The sequence below is a fragment of the Antrostomus carolinensis genome, unplaced genomic scaffold, assembly GCF_000700745.2.
Source record: "Antrostomus carolinensis isolate BGI_N321 unplaced genomic scaffold, ASM70074v2 scaffold7251, whole genome shotgun sequence".
In the NCBI taxonomy this organism is placed as follows: domain Eukaryota; kingdom Metazoa; phylum Chordata; class Aves; order Caprimulgiformes; family Caprimulgidae; genus Antrostomus; species Antrostomus carolinensis.
In genome coordinates this window covers 40202-61820 of record NW_010291936.1, presented here as the reverse complement: position 1 = coordinate 61820, position 21619 = coordinate 40202, and the positions used below count along the sequence as shown (strand labels likewise).

Sequence of the window (21619 nt, the reverse complement as noted above, 5' to 3'; positions counted from 1 at the left end):
AAACAGAAGGAGTCAAGTTGTTTCTTTGTTCCTGGTGTAGGAAAATTTTATGAAGTTGGAGGATTTGTAGTAAAGAGAATAATTATTTCTGAAAAGTTTGGCTTTTGAAAAAAAGCCAATATTCTGACTAAAAGTACTAGGAAGAATTTAAAGCAGCTGTTCCTGAAATAAAAACTGTGAAGTATGGACAACCTAATTCATGTTAGTCAAGGCCCCAGTGATTCCACAGACAGGTAATTTGTCGTTTTTCCATGGTGTCAGAGAATTCGTTGTTTGTGCCGTATAGTTCAATGTTTTGTTGAAGCCAGCTATCTTATACTTTGTTTTCTCTCTACTAAAATGTACTTATGGCCTCATTTTTCACCCTAGTTGTATCATATTGTGAATGTTTCTGAAATAAAGAGCGTACACTCTGTCCTGGTTTATGGAACTAAGCAACACAGATCTTTTGGAGCCAGAGTTAAATCTGTTTTATAAGTAGTTTAAGACCAGTATGAAAGCTGATAAGTAGGCAATTGAAAGGCAGGTGAGTAGATGATGTTGGAGAAGTGTAGTTACCTTGCCTGGCAAGTATAGCATAAAATCCATGCTTGAAAATAATTCCAATAAAAAGAATCATTATCAGATTTCCATATAAATTCTTATCTTTCCTTGTTTTCCATACAAATTGTTGTTTATGTAAGAACAGAAGCAGATGTAGGGATGAAAAGAGTTTAATAGAGTTAATGTGTTCAGCTCTGAAAGGTTAAGGTTGCTGGCATAACACAGGGTACAAAAGACCCCAACAAGTAGTAATAATAATAGTAGTAGTAATTATATCTTGCATAGTACCTTTCATTTCAAGGTGGTCAATGTTATATTTTCATGCTCTGGGTAGGAAAAGATGGAGAGGAAAAAGGTAGTTTGTGTAGGGTCACCAAACAGATCAATGGCAAAGTTGAGTTTTCTATGTTCCAAGCCATATCTGAGTCTCAAAAGAGCAGTTGATTTAACTAATAATGAAAGTATCTTTCTAATATTTTCCTGTAAAGAGAAGAGAGGGTAGTCAAATAGCAATTTGATTGCTTTTTTGAGGTATATAGATTTGAAAAATTTAGACATATTTTGGCTGTTTGCAAAAATAAGTACTTTTTATTACTTTGGAAATATGTATTTGATTACACAGGCATCACCCATTATTGTTTCATTTACTGCATGTATCCTGAAGTGTTTTTAACTTATAAGGAATGTTTAGAAGCCCTTGATAAGCCAGTGTGTTCACATGTTGTTTGACATATAAATATAGTAACTTTTTTTCTCATTGCCTGATTTTTTAATGCAGAATATCAATATACTTAAAATTATATAGACTGATGAATATTGAGATCTGTCCTATATTTTGAATATGGGAGAGAAAACTGTAATCTTTATAACTGGAGTTTGTCAGCTAAAAATATATAGCAAAATATGAGCCATTTGTACCTCCTGCTACTCTTGGAGAGTATATTAAAAATGGGCAGACATGACAGACTACCTGGCTGATCAGAGTATGTTCCTTTTCTCAGTTTCTGAAGTTCTCATCTGTGCATTTGGCACATATGGTCCATCACATTCTTTCTTTACACCAGGTTTTTGTAATTCTGTGTTCTTTGGGAAATAAAGCTTGTTTTATTTTATTTTTTATTAATAATGTCCCTAGAATATACATTTTATTTTTAAGTCCATATATACAAATCCGTGTATTCAAATGAAGTTCCCAGTTAGGCAGAGTGATGGGAGACTAAGATGCTTAGATAATAGAAAAATAGGTACAACTCTTGTTTCTGAGTGTAGGGTGATCTATGGAGTAGCTCCACATCCAGTGTTTGTCAGAGCTAATAGGGTGTCAGGAGTCATTAACAGTACTTGGTCTGAGCTGGTCCATGTATGTCACCATTGTGCTTTGTCCTAATGTTCAAATGCACAATAATACCTATTAGCAAGGTTACTGTCTGCATTTTTCTGTTTTCACACTTGAACTGGTAGATCTTCCCTTAACCCAGCATGCTGAAGAGCATGGTTTATAGACCCAGGGTGAGTCATCTTCCACTTAGATAGGATTTTTAGCTGCACGTCAACACGGGCCCTCCCAGACCTAGATGTGCAGGTATCAAGATATTGCGCTTCTGGTGGACTAGCATGCTACTGCTAGGAGATGTACTCTGATTATTCTGCTTGCAGCCAGCTTGGTTGTAGCCTGTGCTAAGAAACCTGCCTGGCTCTCTCTCTTGCAGAAGCAGTTCAACCATTGTAGGCTGGAAATAGTGAACGAAGCAGTATAGCAGTTTTCAGACATGAAAGAGCACAGCCAGACTTGAAATGGCTGATGCAGTTTCCCGTCTTTCATCTGTGGCATAAACCTTCATAATCCACTCATAGATAATTAAGAGTATGTTATATTACGTCTTTTCTAGATTGGTTTTGAAATGTGAAGGGTGTATCTGAAGGCTTGAGAAACGTTGGGATTTCTTTGTATGTTTCTTCTATCACAAAGGCCCTAATGTAAATAAGGTGAAGCATTTTGTAGGAATACCTGTAAATACAGAACATGCTACTGCTCCCACTCTTCTTTATCAACAGGAATGGATTTTCTTTATCCCAATGGTTTTCTTCATCCACAGGGATGTGTGGACAAAGGGGGAAGGGTTAAATCTCATGGTTTAAGCATCCATGCTTCTGTAACCACCCTGCAGGCTACTGGTAACTTGTGTAATTAAAAGTAGCTGTCAATTAAGTTTTTAGAAGAGTTGAGGACAGGATCACAGCTATCTGAAAGGCAAAGAAACACAAAATAATTTAACTGCTTTTTTACCAAGTCATTTTCCCCCATACCCAAATTCAGTTCTGCCCTACTGACAATTGATGTGCTAATAATCATGTTAGTTTCCAAGCATCACCACATGCATTTAAAAGTAGTGCTTAATTAGGAGTTTGATTTGGATTATCTTTTTTTTTTGTTGTTAACTTAGAAAAATACATAAAGACTGGATTAGTGTTCATTTTAATATCCTTTTTCTTTGTGTTTATATATATTTTGCTTAAAATTGAACTCAAGTCAACCAATCAATGCATAAAAGATTTTTTTTTCTTAAAATAACTGTATGAATGCAGCAACTGTTTTTGTGTTGGTTGAAACAAAAAGTATGTTTTGTTTTAAAACACTTAGAATGTGACAGTCTATTAATATTGCAACAATATAGTCCAATCTTTACATTAGGTTAGAATATTCAATTCCTATTTTAATTAAAATTTATTATTTAAAAGTTATTTAAAAATGTATTTTAAAAGTTGGGTGATAGTACCTGTCTGCAGTGCTCCATACAATTCTCATTGCTTTAGAAATGAGTGAGGACTCAGGAATGTCATGAAAACTTAGTGTTCCACAAATTTTCTTCTTCCACCTTTCACTCCATTGATTTTGTTCTGACACCACTCTGTTTTGGCATTTGCGTAGCATGTACTGGAATTAAAGTTTAAATGTTAGAAATTACAGTTGTTGTGATAAGAAGAAAGTAACCTTTTTAGATTTATACTATTTATGTTTGGAGAATAACATAATTAGGTAAAAATTTTTTTGCAGGTATATTTTTTTAAAAAAAGTTAATGAATGTAGAAAATAGTCATCAGAGCCAAGTTACTACCTGTGGAAAACGTATGATCAAACTACTAAGGGCAAACTCATAATATGTTTCATTCACCTTCAATTTGTAAGTGCATTAAAGTGCTTTAACAGAATCATAGAATATAAGGCAGGAAGGTATTATCTTGTCCATTGCCAAGACTTCCACCTACCTGTCACTCCTGACAGGTATTTAACCAGTCAGTCATAAAAATGTCAAGTGGTAGAAAGTCTCTCCCAAGGCAAACTACGCCAAATTAGGGAACAATTTGGAAACAGCAGAAATGCAAAAACTGTCTTTATAGTCAGCAGTCGCGTGTCTGAATGTGTCTTTTTTTTCCATCTGAAGATAACATCTGGAAAACCATGAGGATGCCTGAAGCATAGTCAGAAGATAGTTGGAAATCCTGGGCATACCCATAGCGCATATACACTGTGCTATATATTGTATCCGCAGTTAGTCTGATGCTTTTAGAAAATGCTGGTCTTGCTTTGTAAGTTGTGTTTTGTAGGCCTCTGATTATTCTCATTCTCTCCTTTACTGTCTCTCCATGTTTTTTAAGAGTAGTGCTCATAATTGAACTCAATTACCTTGAGAACCTTATTGGTGCCAAGTAGAAAGATGACACAGTTCTTGTAGATGGTTCTCTGTATATGTCCCAGTATGATGTTTGCCGTTTCACAACAGCATGCTATCACTGAGTCACGCTCTGGTTCTGATCCATCAAAATCCTCATATCTTCTCCTGCAGCAGTGCTGTCTGACCAGTCCTTCCCCAGTCTGTTTATTTGTACAGTTGTTTCTCCCTGCTCGCAGAACTTTACATTCTCCCTATTTAAACTTCAGCAGTTCTTTTAGTCTCTCTACTTTGTCAAAACTTTCTTTGAAACCTCTTGTCAGTTGCATTGACACAAATCGGTGTATGATGTACATGCTGTAATACAATGTATGATGTGAATGTGTCACAGTCTATGCACATTTAATAGGCAGTCTATCTATCCCTTTATGCAGATTATCATTATAATTGAGTGACAACATTGAATGGTTTTGGAACAAGGTCAGAAGGGAGCCTGAAAGATTGTGGTCACTACCCGTTTTCAGTTTAACAAACACTCAAAGCAGTTACCAAGTTAAATATAATTGTTATGGTTGATTGTACAGTCAACTGATCATGATTTTGTCTTCTCTAGCTTTCTTGTAAGATGTCATGAGAAATATTGTCAAAAGCTTTACTGAAACCCTTATAAATAACATCTGCTTCTTCCCAGTGCACAAGAGCCGTTACCCTGTTACAGAAATACATACATTGGTTTAGTATGGGTTTTTTCCTGACAGTTTCATGTTAGCTGTTACTCATTTTATTGCTGTCTTCTAGTTTTTTACAAACAGTTTAATAGTGGAAGTAGGTTTGTTGTTTTTTTTTCCTTGAAATTGACTAGTATAGTGTGATTACTTGTCTCTATTAAAGAAGATTAATTAAACAATGTTTGCAAATGCCACTGGAGAGCTCTATATTTCTTGAAGACAGAAAAGTTAATTCTTCTGGACAACAATATGGCAAAACAGAGCGAAACAAAAGATCAATATCTTTATTTTAGGTAAACCTAAGGGGTTTTTTTTTTTTTCTTTTTTGACAGTGTTAATTTCAATTTATAAAAGATTAGATTCCTGTTGGAAGTTGAAAAGACCAATTTAGGTTTCACTTCTCAAAAAATAACATATATCTGATTTTACAGTGGTAATGGTGGCAAGTAAAGAGAGAGACAGTGCAAGTATACAGGATATGGATGAAGAGTCTCAGCGTGTACAGAGGTTTTTCCTCATGGCTGGGACACAAATTTCAAGTGTTTGCATAGATGCTTTTGCTCAGTCATAAAGGTGAATTCTGGAAAAAAAATATTAATTGGTTTATAATTTGAACATTTTTTGCCCAGGGGCTCTTTTCCCCTTAGATTTCCTTTTGAACTGTGCTTGTTTAGACTAGAAGGCAGAGTTTGTTTCAATAAAAATGGCAAACAGTTGTACCCATGGGGAAACTGAGGTACCAGTTTATTATGAAAATGTGAAATAAACTGGATCAACTGATGAAGCCTCCAGAAAGTTTTGTAAAATACTGAACTCAAGAATAGTTGTAAAGTGTAGGTATGAGCACAGTTCAAATGAATATATATTAGTCTAACTAATTCTTCAGTGTTTGTGATATTTTGAATATTACACTGTTTAATAGATTTCTTCAAAGGATATTTCCTCGAAGTATCTGTCTTTCTGTCTGTCTGAAAGAAGTCTCTCCAAGGATATGGAAGTGGTTGTTTCAAAGTGTTGGAAAATACTTTCTTCATGCTCTTCTCACAAAATTGCGTTCTTTATATTCTTATATTCTTATATTCTTATGTAGGCCTTTATGGTCCCACTCCAATGCTGAGCAGAAGTGGCATTGAACTTGCATCCCAGTCTCCTCCAGTTTGTGTACTTTTGCCTTTCTAAATCAGTCAGGCATCCTACTCAAAAGAGAAACAAGAAACAACAGTATATAATCTCACTTTTGAAAATTATTAGCTATTGTCCAGGTAGGGCAAAATATATCACAGTAAATTTATATATTACTCTCAGATTAGTAATGAAATACTGTATTTCTCTATGTTCAGATATTATGTAAATGGACCAGATTTTATACATAGACAGGTTAGAGCTTTACAGTTTCTGTAACTGCTTTAATGCTTTAGAATACGTTTCACTGATCTGCGTACAGTTCTGTAGCAGATGTGATCATTATTTTTATCATGAGGTCTACAGAATTTAGTTCACGCATTTCAAGCAGGTTTCCTTTCTTGATGACGTGGCAGTAAGAGCTGACACCAGTTGGTGACAACAGGCTTTTTCATCTTTTTTTCCCCCTTAGCTCCACTTTATTTACAAGTTATTGTTCACAATTAGTGATTTGAGGGTGAGGCTCATTATTGGCAATGTTGAAAGGAGTTCTGAGTTTGAAATGTCCGTGCAGTTTGACCCTTCTCTCCCTTTACGTTGTTTGATGTAGAACAGGTGAATTAGTTCTCTTTAGCAGTTGTGCACTGACTGTTCAGGCTGTCATGATTCGACTACTCTTTAAGTGAGCTTGAGAAGTCATCCTAAGTGGTTGCCATGCTGTGCTACACTGCAGTCACTGCTATTGTAGCATCTTGGACATAAGCTCAGTCCAGTACCAAAGTATAAAATGATCTTTTCCCACCCAGATTTAAAGAGAAAAGCTTGACAAGCCATCTCTTGCAAGTTATTGTATTGGAAATAGAAAAAAAGATGGGGAAGTAATAGAAGCAGAGCATTATGCAGCCAATAGTACAGTCAGTGCTCAGGGGTGCAGTTAGGTTTCTGAAAGAGGAACAGTTTCTAGTGCATCCATTCTACTCTGTCCCAATAAGGTCAGAATAGTCATGGGTAAAACTTTGGAAGAACATTGCCTTAGATACAGGCCAAATTGTCTTTGACACACTTGATAAGAATACAGATGTTTAGGAATGTATTATCTCCTGAAAGAGACTAATTTGTTTAATATGATCTATTTATATAATTTATCTCCTGATCTCCTTTACTGCAATTTGTGCTAACAAGATAGAGCAAAAAGAAGCATGAATTTATTTACACACAACAGAAATAATATGAGAAGACTTGGAACAATATATAAAGAGATCGTAAGAACAGTCTGCCTTCAAAATATATTGCATTAAAATACAGGGATGAGGGATTGCTGTTCTTTCCAGAAAAGCTATAAACATTGACAGTGGCACAGGCAGAATTTTGAAGAGCCCCATGCTACAGACAAGATTCAGCACTTAAATGTTACAGGCAAATAATTTATATTCCATGTTTTGATTTTTCTTAGCTCTGCTTTGGTAATGCCAGTCAGCATTTGGTCAGTTGAGCTGTGAGGGGGTCTCTCTGGCACCACATCATATCAAGTCCACTTTGTGTTTTAATACCATCTTGAGTGTTGTGCAGGTTTTGCGTTGCCCAGAACTGGACTGCTGTTCATTTTCTAAGCTGGAAGAGAGTAAACCTGCCTAAAAGAGGCAACCTGCTCTCTTTATCCAGTCTTTTATTTTTTGTGTTGTTCAGTATTTCTTTCTGGTGTGGTGTTAGTTTCATTTTTTTCACTTTCAGTGCTTGTTCTGAAAAGACCTTCATCAGGAACAAAGAAGCCTTTTATGTAAAGGCTAGAAATAATTTGGTTAGGTTAAGAGTTTGAAAGTTTTGCTCTAAATTTAGAATCGGTGGCTAAACCTGGTGCCGTGTAGTCCTGGACTAACAGCTAAGTGGGAACAAAAAGTATATTTTTATGTGTGTGTCTATATGCAAGTGACAGTTTAATTTGCAGGTTTTCTAGTCAGTGCTGGATAAGGACAATATCTAACATTTTCTTTTTATTCTTTGTTGTCAGAAACATTTTGAAAAGTTGAGTCTTCATAACCACAGCAGTGGCACAGCCAGTTGCAAAAGTGAATTTTCAGAAAATACTGACCTCCCAGATGAAAGCTGTCAATCTGCATGTGGAAAAGATGAGGAAAGAACATACGAAGAAATCCTGGTAGAGGATCACAGCACTTCAGAGAACTCTGAGAAAGGTAGTTATTAGCAAAAGAAACATCAGGTGTACTATTATGCTGGTCAGAGGTGGGTAAAGAGCTTCTTTGCTTTCATTTTTATGTGCAGATATAATCTCTGAATTAGATGATGATCTGGACATGTTGGACAACTCAAGCAGCCCCAGTTCAAGTCATTTGAAAGAGTCTGCTTTTGGTAAGATTCCTTACGAATGAGGTGTACACTACTTTCTAACAGCAAAGTAGTTGTTTATTCTAAAATATTAGGGTATTTTATGATTCATTGCAAGTTCACTATATATTGTGGGTTCTAAGCAAAAGAAAACTAAAATAATTGTGCCTCTGTGGCACAATTCCAGCCGTTTCCAGTATAATACATTTTGCATCACATTTTCTTTGTGTAGTTTGTCCCTGTATTTTGCAGTAATGCCTGTGAAAACTAGAATATTATTGGGCAAATTGACAAAGAAGGTGTTTTTAGATTTGAAGCATAAGAGAACTAGTGTTGGTAAGAAACAGAAGGAAGACAATGTGGAAGCGTCTGTCTCGGTAACACTAATGCTGTGCAAATGAATAAATGGAGTGCCCTGTTAGAGGGTGTAATAAAGAAAGTTGAAAGAGGCAAGCTTTAGCTGTCTAGTTGAATTGACTGGAATTGAAGTAATGCTTAATGAGTAGATGCAAATTAGGAAGGGATTATGTGACAAAACACAGCATTAATTCTGCTTATAGTGATTTATGATAATCAGATAGGAAAGCACCAGCTGTGTTGAGCGTTATCTTAAGTAATAGTTTTTTTGGATTATATTCTAAATATGAAAATTAAAAAATAAAAAAGTAAAACATTTTTAAGCATTGTAAGCTACCTGCTAAATTCTGAGCTACGATGGTCTACCTAATAAATAGGATGGGATTCTGATTACAGGAAAATCAAAGAGCATTTTATACTAGAAGAAAAGGATTGATATTACAGCTGAGCAAAATTTAAGACTTCCATTCATCCCACAAAGTTCTTACAGAAAATCTGTGGATGATTTAAACTGTCCTTGTAAAGGGAGAAGGGAATGTAGTTGACTCCAGATTAACAAATTTTATTGTTTCAGGGTCCCAGGCTTCAAAAAATGTAGAATAACATTACTTTATCTGTTTGTAGTGCTCTTTGCTAGCTGGGTTTTCTTCAGATTTTGGTCCAGGTACTGAAGAAATGTAACTGCTTTTAATCAAAATGTCTAGCAATTAGTGCAGTGTAAATAAATGATTTGATGATTCTATTTAAAATCTATTAATATGACTTGCTAATTGTAACTGGATAGCCTTCCATTCTAAAGGCTGGAGGACCTGTGGCTCGCCAGCCCTGAGTTGAGTTTATTATCAAGGCTTTTTTTAAAAAAAAAAGCAAAAAAAAAAAAGCTTTTTCTTCTTCTTTGTTACGTGGGGTGCTGACCCAAAGACTGGGGGAATAGAAAAGACCTGTGGGATGTGAGTAAAGGATGGCCAGGATGCCTACAAGGTGTGGCCACAACAGTTCTCTTGATACAAGAGACCCGAAAACTCAAAATGGGACAACAACTGACTGTTTATATCAGTACTGGCGTAGAAAGGGAACATTGACTATCCCCTGGCAGAATGCTTAAGTACCAGGTTGTCCTCTTGGAACAGGACGATGTGGGACTTAAGACAGGCAGTGCGATAAACCCTGCTATTTTCCTCCAGTCTAAAACTGAGGACCAGGAATCCTTAGAGCCTGATGGTTTGCAAACCATAGCGCAGGTGTATGATAGTCGTACCAATCTCAAGGATGAACCACTCACTGACCAGATCTGGAGTTGTACACAGACAGAAGTAGTTTTGTTCGTGAGGGGAAGAGGATGGCTGGATGTGCTGTTACCACCACTGATGAGGTGATTGGAGCTGAAGCATTGCCTGTAAGTACATCAGCACAAAAGGCAGAATTAATCACCAAGAGCTCTTGAAATATCTCAAGGAAAGAAGATAAATATGGACTGATTCTAAATATGCCTTTGGGGTGGGGCATGCTCATGGAGCAATTTGGACAAGCAGTGCAAAAACCCAAGAAAGTGGCAGTAGTGCATTGCAAGGCTCACCAGTCTGGAAATACTGCAGCCCATGTAGGTAACAGATTGGCAGCCAGAACAGCAAAAGAAGTGGCAGAGAAGGGCATCCTGGCTCTAATACCTGTAAAGGAGTTGAAACTGACATCTGAAACACCACATTATAGTAAAGCAGATTAAAAAAAAATGGGCTGAAGCACCAAATTATAGTGAAACAGATAAAAAATTGTCCCTAGTATTAAAGGCAACTGAAAATGAGGGTGGGTGGTTGATAACTCCTGAAGGTCAAATTATCATTCTGCCACTACTGATGATCAAAATAATAGTTGAAGAAAAACCCAGAGAAACTCATTGAGGCATAGAAGCTATGATTAACAGTCTGAGGACACAGGTACTTAGTGTCAGAATCAATAAAATTGTCAAGATGGTAGTGTGTTTGAAAAACAATCCAGTAAATAGAAGACGACCCCCACCAGGTAAAACCAGGAGGGGAAGCACTCCTGGTGATTATTGACAAATAGATTTTTCTGAATTGCCGAGAGGAAATGGCTCTCAATACCTTCTGGTGCTGGTTGATACTTTCTCAGGATGGCCAGAAGCCTTTCCCTGCTGCACCAACAAAACTAAAGCAGTTGTTAAGTGTTTACTAAAGGAGAAAATACCCAGGTTCGAGGTACCAATGGGAATGTCATCAGATAAAGATCCTCATTTAATAGCAGAAATCTTAAAACAAATCAGTACAGTTCTGTGAATAAAATGGGACCTCCATACCCCTTGGAGTTTTAGTTCCCAACATCACAATTATTGACAGACCACATTCACAAGGTGGAGGGGTAGGAAGAACTTTCCTTAAATGAACAAAGGGGGTTTATAATGCTATAGCTGACAGGCCCTCTGAGTTTCATGGTTTTGCAAGATGGTTTCTCCCAGGGCTTGGGGTAAGTGAATTAGAAAAATCTATAGTGAACGTTTCAGCAGTAACAGAGAACATTGAGAACAGAACCACTGATGCCATACAGGCTCTGCAAATTGCAGTATCTATGAGTTTCATGGTTTTGCAAGATGGTTTCTCCCAGGGCTTGGGGTAAGTGAATTAGAAAAATCTATAGTGAACGTTTCAGCAGTAACAGAGAACATTGAGAACAGAACCACTGATGCCATACAGGCTCTGCAAATTGCAGTATCTAGCCTGTCAAAGGTCGTGATCAGAAACAGGATGGCCCTTCATTTATTATTTGCTTCACAAGGCAGTGTTTCCTAATCATAAACATGAGTTGTTGTGTGTATGTAGATAAAAGTAGCAGAATCACTAGGGATTTGTGAGAGATCGGGAAACAAAAAGAAATATTATATGAAGTTGCTAAAGGTGACGCCTCCTGGGATTTTGAGGAAATTCGGCATAAACTAACTTCTTGAATACCAAATAGGACTTGGCTAAAAAGATTGTTTCTATTAATTATTTTTATCATAGCAGTATGTATCCAATGTTGTAATAGTTGCTCTAACCTTTGCTGGAAATAAAAATTAATTGAAGCTTAATAGCTACAAACCCCCAAAACAAAAGGGGGTAATTGATACCAAAAGAACATCCCCTTCTGCTTAAACAACGTGACATTGGAAGTTAGTTACGTACCAGCTCGGCCTAGTCAAGTTTATAGTGTAAAACAGATAACAGGAGACTTGAGGCATTGAATCTTTGATAAGATAGTGATGCTGGAATAAACCATTTTTGCGGAGACAGAAGTGTTGTAAACAGGCCAAGAGATGAACCAAGCATGTGCAGAAGAAAAAATCCAACTGAAGGGCACAGTGACAAAAGTTTCTACGATCATCAGCTGACCCCCGAAGATGACCAGTACACATGCGAAAAGGACATTTCAATGTATTAATGAGTTCCTGGAAATGTGATGAATATGTTAATAATTTCTTGGAAAAAGAAATGAATATGCATGTTTTGATAGTATAAAGCTTTTGTAGAGGGACGAGTGGGTATGCACAATAGGTGGAGTGATCCCCTGTGCATCCAGCACCGCAATAAAGAATGCCTGCTTCTTCAGACTACATTGGTGTTAAGAAGTTCATTCCTGATTTTGGTGACACTGCCATCACATCACTTTCAGAGAAAACAAGATCTGCAAATGTAGAAAAATATTGCTCTATTTTAAAACTGGAGTGGTATTTTGTAAAAAGGTGTAGTATACTGAGTTGTTCATTGGCACAGAAGCTGGTATGTGTGTGAGTGACAGTGCTGAAAATGATTATTGCATCAAGAAATCCATAATTTGCACAATGACTGGCTGTGAAGAATTTTGGGGATCTTACAATGTTTTGTAGGCTTGTTTTTCCCAAATTGACTTTGTCTAAGATTCATATTTCTCTTTAGACCTCAGTTTAATGAGAATTTATTGAAGACATCACCTAGAATAAGATCTGCCAAGACCGGGTTTTCTTGTATGATGCTTGAGTTAAGCTTAGAGTGTGCTTATGGCAACTTCTATTGCTGTACATGTAGTCACTGCTAATGAGCAAAAAACTTAATTCTGGTTGCTCTGCAAAACAGCTTAATTAACATGATTGGGACAGTCCATTCCAGTGTACAGTGATTTAAAGGGCAGCTTACTAAGAGTGTTTTGTATAAATAAAAGTAATTTGACCTTTCTCTTGAAAAGATCATTAAGCCGTCATTCAGAAAAACACTTCAGTTGCTTCCATTTAATTCAAGGAGATGAACTGAAGTTTTCTGCTAATGTGAAATCTTGATTCAATTTTCCCATCAGTCTGGTCAAACATGAAAGGGTTTTCAGGGATTTTTTTTTTTTTTTTTAGAGATCAGTGAAGTGAAAGCCAAAGCAAAAGTTACTATTTTCCCAGGTTTTTCTGAATTCATATTATGTTATAAGCTCTTTTCTTGAAATTACGTGGTTAGGTGCCTGCAAGAGAGCACCACTAAACTGCATATTAGAATGTATTTGTATGGTTTGCAATGATGTCAGTGCATATTATGAAGTTAAAACCTTAGGAGTTGCTTTAATTATGTCAGCTATTAAAGACCAAGGTAGCAGTGAGAAAAATTCTTGATGGCTCATTGAAGATAGATATATATATACATATATTTAATTTTTTCATGTCCTGAAGGAATCTTCATAGAGCTATTCAGAATAGAGAAGCTGATAAGAAACAAAAGCTTTGTCTTTTGTGTGCCTTTCACATTCCAACAAGGGTGGGCACAAAACAGGAAAAAGAAGGAGGATTTAGATTTCATTTTCCTTGAGATCATCCTGAACAGAGAAATTCCCTCTTACAAGGCATTTGAACAAAAGATATGTTGCCTTGCTCTTCCCATTCATGGCAAAGGAGTAACCATGGTAAAAGGAAATATGGTCCAAGTAATACCCTGGGCTGAACATCAGGATGCGCTATGTGCTCCATGACTTACGTTAGTTGACATTCCTATTCATCTGTGTTGTTTCTTACTCCCTGTCTGGCTTTGTATGATTAGCATAATTCTTACACAAAAGTCTAAATATTATAACTGAAGTCATTAGTGTTTGATGGATGTGTGTATACGCACATGAATGTGTTTGTTACGATGATTTTTAGATGTCTGAGTATCCTTGTGCTTAGTTATTGAAGAAGTTATTCCGCTGTGTTTTTGTAGTGTCTAACATAAAAAGACTCCTCGTTTGGTTGTAGCTGCTCAGTGGGTCTCTAACATAATAATAATAAGCAATAAAAATGGGGCTGAAGGGTGTTGATTATTATTTAATGATGTTCTGCCTCATGATTTCTGTTTGGTTTTTCTTGTTTGTTTTGGTTTTTTAGCATTCATAAGTATTTTCCTGATTTTAGCATATAAATTAGAAACATTCTGTCTCTACCATGTACAGTGAGTGGTGAGACAGACTCTTTGGTGTGAAATATCATGCACTTGTAAATACACTCATAAACTGGCAGATTAGCAAGTCAAATGTGGTGAATCATCAAACTGATAAAGAAAATTTGGATCTGTGCCCTTTACTGAGAGAGAGACCATTTATGTGAAACAGCCAAAGGGTATAGTATTTCAAATCCAATTTTGTATATGAATACTTTGAAAGGGGAACTGTTCTTAAAATTGTAGCAAACAGCTGTGTTCAAACTTAACTTTCTAGCTGTGTGGCTTCTGTTACCGATTTTCTCGCATATATTCCCATAATATATTATATAGTCTTTGTTATAACAGTGTCTGAGATTGTAACTCAAAATCCCTACCCCAAGCAACAGGATTCAGGTTCAGTCAAAGCTTCTAATTTAGTTCTTGTATTATTGTGTCTGCATCCTAAACAGGTGAAATATCTGTTCCTTCAACAGGCACAATCATATTTTTTTGTTTCCAAAGACCTTCTTTACTTTCTAGACAGTAGAGACTGTATTTTCCTATTTATTTTTCTGTCTCAGTGTTAAAGCTAATTGAAGCATCTTCTACTCTATAAGGGTCTAGTTTATTTGCTATTGAGTAAATAAATTGTTCTTATCAAACCTTCTTTTGGTCTAACTACTGCAGGATTTTAATATCTGTTTTGCTAAGCAACGCATTATAAAGGAATGAAGTACTGTTTCTTTTCCTCTCTGTGCGTCTTCTTTTTAGGGAGACAGATGAGGCCTAAAGTTGTATAATTTCTTTTGGTTTTAAAGTGAATTCTGTGTGCCAGATGCCAGCCTCCTTCAGGATTTTTTTTTTTAATTCAGAGGAAAGTAGGAAAAAAAAGTAGGAAAAGTAGGAAAAATAGAGGTAATATATTTCAGAGAACAACTGAAAGTATGTTTGAACACAAATCAATGATTTAAGACTCTCAGAAATGTGTTTGCTCTCTGAAAGTCCTCTACTGTTACTCTAGAACTAATATAACTGCTGTAACAGTTTCCAGCAATAGGAAAACCAGTGTAAGTAAGTTTGACATTTAATTTTTTTTTTTTCCTTTTCTTTTCAACATGAGTTACCATTTGTAGGAGAGAGTGGTCTCATGTGTCAAAATTACCATCAAAGGAATGATTTTACAGGAATGTTTTAAGACATGCTTAAGGCAAACACTTACTTTAAGACAGTGCTTTTCAAGTGCATAAATAATAAATATCCTCAAACATTACCCCTCCCTCTTCACATTTTTTGAGAAGGAAGGAATTGCATATGTGGTAGTTTGAATAATTAGCTAATAGAATGGTGGCAATAAACCCCTGGTAGAACAAGGTTTAGACAACCCGTCAAAGGTCCTTTGAGAAAGTGGGTAAATATTTTAGCTTTTTATCCAGACTAGAGACAATGTTGTGGCTACAGTGGTAGCAGTAACTGAGGCAGTTATTTAATGGAAATCCAGATACATCTTCTGTGAACATCTAGTCAGGGTGTGTTATTAGTTTCTGTGAAATTCTGAAGGCATTTATTAAAATACTATGTGGGGCTGAGGTTTTGGTTATGATGCAAGCAAATCTTTGATACATCAAACAACTCCATAGACAAATGAGGGTTTGGAGTTTGTTTAATACTGCTTTTTAAAAGTTATTTTGACACCATATCTGGGAAATACAAAATATTAACATGTATGTATATTTTTTTCATGCAGGGGTAATATTTATGCATTTGTTTCAGGTATAATTAAAGGAAGTTTTAGTGCTTCTGAAAGACGACCTCAGATTAGGTAGGTACGATTTATGATTTTAGTATAGATTATACAATTGATCGTTGTTATGATCAATTCCCGTCAGCTGTTTCACAGTGGAAGGGTTGTGCGATTGCCTCCATGAAACATTTCCTTACTTATTGTTACAACTTCATTTTATCTCAGCCTATGACACTCATTCTGCTTAAGGATATTGTCTGAGGGTGTTTGCACACAGAAGCTTTATGTGAGTAATTTAAGGACTGGCATTAAACTGATAAATGTTTTAAAAGTGGACCTTTCTACCTCAGCTTAAACTGACAGTAGTTGGTTACCCAAATTCTGGTTTTGCATTTTTAAGTGGCTGTTTTCCGTAGAAAAATATGTTCGTGAATTTGATAGTGTAGAGTAACATCTTGTCTCTTTGAACTCCTCTAGACCTTCTGTATAAATATATATACACCTGTTTTTGGAATTCTGGAGTCTTTCTCATTTCTTTCAAAAAGGAAACAATCAAAACAGAATATGACATGGCCATCCCCATTCTCCTTCTAAAGGTCTTTCCTTTTTCTTGTTGTTTATTCAGAAATGCATCAGACACATTCTTGACAAACCATTATTTTTTCTGATTTCCTTGGCACCTCTCTTATTCATAGACTCTGGTTTTTGTTTCCTAATTTCTGCTTTTCTTCACATCTGAAAAAACCCCCAAAATCACTCTTGGCTCCATCTGCTTCCTGAACAATGTTTTTTCTCTTACCTTTAATTTAACTAGGTAAGTATTTATGATAATAGCATTGATTCCTTTCCCCTATTTCTCCACAGACCCTGTTTGATCCAGTTTTTCCTTAAGGGATATTACTGTAGCAACTCTTACTAAGCTGTTTCATGGCCTCTTCCAAGTTCCATACAGTTGAGTACTACATAACTAAAAGGAACATCATCATTGCCTGCTTCTAAAGTCCTACCCATTAACTCAGGCTTTGATCATTCTCAAAAATAACATCCGTCAATACTTTGACATCTGAGCATCCACTTTAACTTGTGTATCTCCCGAAGTTCTTGCATTCAGAATATGTCTCACTGTTCTGACTGGCACCTCCAAGATATAACCTTTGCTATCAATACACGATGCTAAAACTCTTACTTGGGGTCATAAGGCTATCATGCAAGCAGCATCTTCCCTGGTTTTGATACGTGCATTCTAGTCACTCAAATGCTCCTTCAGAACACTGCTGCAAGGAACATTGCTAAAGCCCTACCTGAAACCTTGCCATCTTCTGTGTGGATGCTTTTACTGGTTATGCTTTTCCTATGACTTTAAATTCCATACCTCATTTTTGCTTTCGGGGTTCTTAGCATATCAGCATCCAGTCTGTCACTTATCACTCACTAGCTTTCCAGCTTTAGTTCTGCTGCAGTCAGTAATGGCAGCCTCCTGATGCTTCAATGTTGAAGTAAGCACATTTGTTTTTTCTTTGTCTCTGCCCCTCACATAAACATTAGCAAAACTGTCTCGTTATCTTTCTTTATAACTACTCCTTGCAGCTGTAATTTTCCCTACTACCTAAAAAATATATACAAATTCTTGCCATGCTATGGCTGTTGAGGCTGCCATCCATCAGGACATCATATTGGTTCTTTCAGTTCTCCATCTGTTTCCATTTGTTGTTGCTTATCTCAGCAAGTGAAATCTGAAGGCTGGGACAGTGTTTGTGTTGACTATAGAGCAGAAGAACTTAGCATTGAAACTTCTGGACCTGTATTTCTGACATTGAGGTATTGCTGTGCTGGGGATGTAATATATTTTTCCCCCCCACTTTACTTGTACTGTGTACTTTAGTAGTCCTATTTTTATCTGCTAGCAATAATTACTTTGTTCTTTATGTTTTCCATCCATAAAATGAGTGAATTGAAATGTACTTAAACTTGTATAGATGAGTGAATTGAAATGTGCTTAAACCTGTATAGATGCAAAATAATGTGTAATCTAGTGGGTTATTGAGTTTTAAATATAAAATCCTATTTACTGTTTTTGTACTTTCCAGGATAAAAATTGAGCAGGGAAAGGCGTGGAATCTAACTTTTATTACGTAGAAGTCATGCTATTTTGGACAAGTAGAGTAAGCCAGCCTTCATGTGACTTATAAATGCACAGTTAAAAATAAGTAAACTTGGATAGACTTCCTTTAGAGGAAACATGAGAAAGAGTCATGGAATAATGATATTTCCTCTATAGTCATTGATGCCAAACACAATTAAAACATTTATTTTTTTTTTAATAATAGAGATTATATTGAAGGCCTGGGATCAAGACTGCGACCAGGTAATTTTGTGCTTGCAACAAAAATAAACTTTAACTTTAATTAAATGTAACAATTTCCAAGTTTTTAAACTTTCTTCTCCTGTTGCATATAGCTTGTCTTCTCTTTTATTTCTTCAGCTTTCCTGCCCATTGATCTGCCCTTGAGAGTGCCTCCATTCATGTGCAGCGCCTACACTAAGAAAATAGAGGATTAATTAGCAGCAGGGTGGCAGTCTTATAGTCTTCCAGTTGTAGTTCTTTGCAATATGAAAAATCATGGTATTATCTTGTAATTATATTTTTAAATGTTAGAAAAGCATATATTTACATTGCAGATGCAAATATGTTATCTGAAATATCTTTAAAAAATTTTTTTAAAAATATGAATTCCAGTAGTAAATCAGTAAGACCTCATTTTAATGGCCATTATCCTGGCTAAACCTGTGTGGAATGCAATGGGAATTTTTCCTATTAAAGCAATCTTTCGTAGAGCCTTTGCAAATTATCATGTATTTCTGCATCATGATTGATGAAATAAGTTTTTCATTTGAGGTACTTTTCTTTCTTACTGAAAAGCTTCACATACTCTATGCTGCTAAGCTGAGACTTCAGAATGTGTATTATCTGAATTAATATTTGAAAGAAAATTATTTTGAGTAGGTGGAATATTGATGGTCTTTAAAATGTACTTTTTGTCTATACTATATAGTTATAGTGATCTGCAGACAAACACTTCAACCTTTGTCAGTGTTTTCAGTCCTTTGGGTAATTTGGGGAAATCCAGTATCTTTTGTCAGTAATGTTTTCCTTTTGGGTAAAACTCTTAAAAGTTTTGATCAAGTCCTGAGCAGCCTATTCACACACGCATGCCATCATTCCCCAAATAACACTAAACTTCTATATTTAAAAATAATATAATTGTGGAGTGGTCTGGAATACACAGACTTTATGGAGACTCCTAAAGTTCCTAGCTGGACATTGGGTCTCTAGCTGTCTTTGAAGCACATACACATTATATCTGGTTCTCCTAGACTGGTAAGTCATATTGTTGTTGTCATACTAGAAAAGAGAGAAAGCTCTATGTACTGAATAACAGAGAAATCCATATTATGTCCTACTCAGTCCTTTCTGTTTGCCAATATCATTCTAAGCATAGTTTTTCTTCAGAAAAAAAAAAAAAATCTGAGAAGACCCACAAAAGTTAGGGCACTAATTTATTTGCTTTTTTTTTTTTTTTCTTAAATGCAAGCCCGTGACAACAAAGGAGAAGTCAAATACCACAGAACAGGGACCAGTGAAAAAGGTAAAATGTCAAGGAAGTAATGTTTTTATCAGTGTTCTAACAAAAACTGAAGATCCCTAGGTTGCAGTGGTAAGACCACACTATTTATTTGGGGTTGAATATAGAAATGTTGAATCAGTTGGTAGAGAGGTAAAAATGCAGCAAAAAAGAGCTAAATCAAAATAATTATTGTGGCATATAATATTTTATATTATTATAGCTTGGCTTCTACAGTAACCTTGAGTAGAAAGACCAGCCTAAGTTCTTCTCTAAGTGGCTCAGGGAAAAGCAAAATTTCTCTTCGTCTTACTGATTATTAAGAGGAGACATATAGGAGAAGAAGTCAAACTGAATTTCACTTGTCTCTCTCAACTTATCTGCCAAAAGGCATTGCCACAAAAAAATCCAACAGTAGTAATGATGTTGTTATCTTCTTTATTCTACTAGAAATGTGTGCCTCTGTGATAAAGAATGACATTTTCGATACCTCTTTATTTTCTGTGAGAGTGCAGCTCAGATCTGGTTGGTCCCTAGAGACCTAAATTTGTGAATGTCTTTACTTCTTGTTAAAGTAGCCAGCACAGAAATTCGGCAGGAAAAAATTATAATAGTTCAGTTGTGGGCTACTTAAATTTGGTATTTGGATTTCCTCTCCCTCGCAGTGGAATTTTCACTCTTGATACCAGATCACTTTACAAAAAAAAATAAAATAAAAAAATAAAAAAATCAGGTGGATGTAAATCTGTACATAAGCCTTTATGATCCTGAGGGTGTTTCTGAATGAGGAAATTTTAGAATATGGATCTAAATTAGCCTTTGAAGTGTAGTTCAGAGATAACTGGATTTAAGAGAGATACAGGGCTGCTGGCTGAAGTTCAGGGCCTAAGCTTAGCTTTCAGATTTAGTACTCAACGTGGAAAGGTAATTTTGTTAACTAATATTCTTTAGTGATACACTAAGTTTTTTATAGTGGCAATCTGCTGATAACTTTTATTTAATTTCTAGGTCTGACAGTGTGTATGACTTAAAGATACAAGATTAAAAAACATAAAACCCGATTTATTTACTGCATCAAAATTCAAGAATCTGATTTATTTTTGGCTCTGTACTCTTTCTCAGCAGGCAAAGCATGATAGAGGAGCACTAGGTGAATAAGAATAAAGCTGTTTTATTTGTTTTAATTGTTATATTTTAAATCTGAATGATATTTTGTAAATCGACACAGTTTGTAGAATATATAGTATTTACTTCTATGTTCTAATTCTATTAAATTATCTAAAGCTTGATCTGCAGTATTCCTCTGTTGGTTCTTATTGCTGAAATTAGAGTTATTCCATGGAACACAAATAAATTATCATGTCTTTTTTTGGTTCAATAGGTGAGTTCATAATGCTATTTAGTTAATAAAATATAGTTAAACCTTTAGGTATAATATCCACAAATCAGTACTGAGTTTACTCTGCTTTGTAAATTTTACATAATGCTCACTCATTTAGGTTCTCAAGTGAATGTTGCTTTGCTTTTTATTAAACCGCCTATGACTATTATTTTTCCAATATCTCGTTGAATACAGCATGGATATCACATGGATATTTGGATATAGATATTTGCTAGCACATTAGGGCAGTTTTGCTTCAGAAAAAAAGCAGTATTCATCAAGCTATTTGTACTACAAGAAAAAGTGTACCTACAGTAAACAAGTATATCTATCTATATCAAATTCTGCATGACCAAGGCCGTATCCGATTCAATGGCTGTTTGTGATAAGTCCTAAACAGTAATTCAGTGGGAGAAAGAAACTTTCACTTTCAGCTCTTGTTTTCAGTTCTTGATTCCAAGAACTAAATATTTTCACACAGCTGATATATTTTTGAATCGGATTTTAACACATAGTAGTAAATGAATAGGTCAAAGTTGTTGTGGCATTACATTTATTTTGCTGAAAGACAAGCGCGTCCAAAGAAGGGCAACAAAGTTGGTGAAGGGTCTAGAGAGCAAGTTTTATGAGAAGCAGCTGAGGGAACTGGAATTGTTTAGTCTGGAAAAAAGGAGACTGAAGGGAGATCTTATCGCTCTCTACAACAACCTA

General features: G+C 35.7%; 1 protein-coding gene across 1 annotated transcript in view; it reads left to right on the top strand.

Moving 5' to 3' along the window:
- Positions 1–21619, top strand: part of NEK10 (NIMA related kinase 10) — a gene marked incomplete at both ends in the record, with an annotated part of 38517 nt that overhangs the window by 8581 nt on the left and 8317 nt on the right. Inside the window, 5 exon segments of the mRNA XM_029087166.1 lie at positions 8073–8256; positions 8345–8431; positions 15934–15982; positions 18232–18269; positions 18387–18527. Coding sequence (XP_028942999.1) covers positions 8073–8256; positions 8345–8431; positions 15934–15982; positions 18232–18269; positions 18387–18527 — 499 coding nt within the window.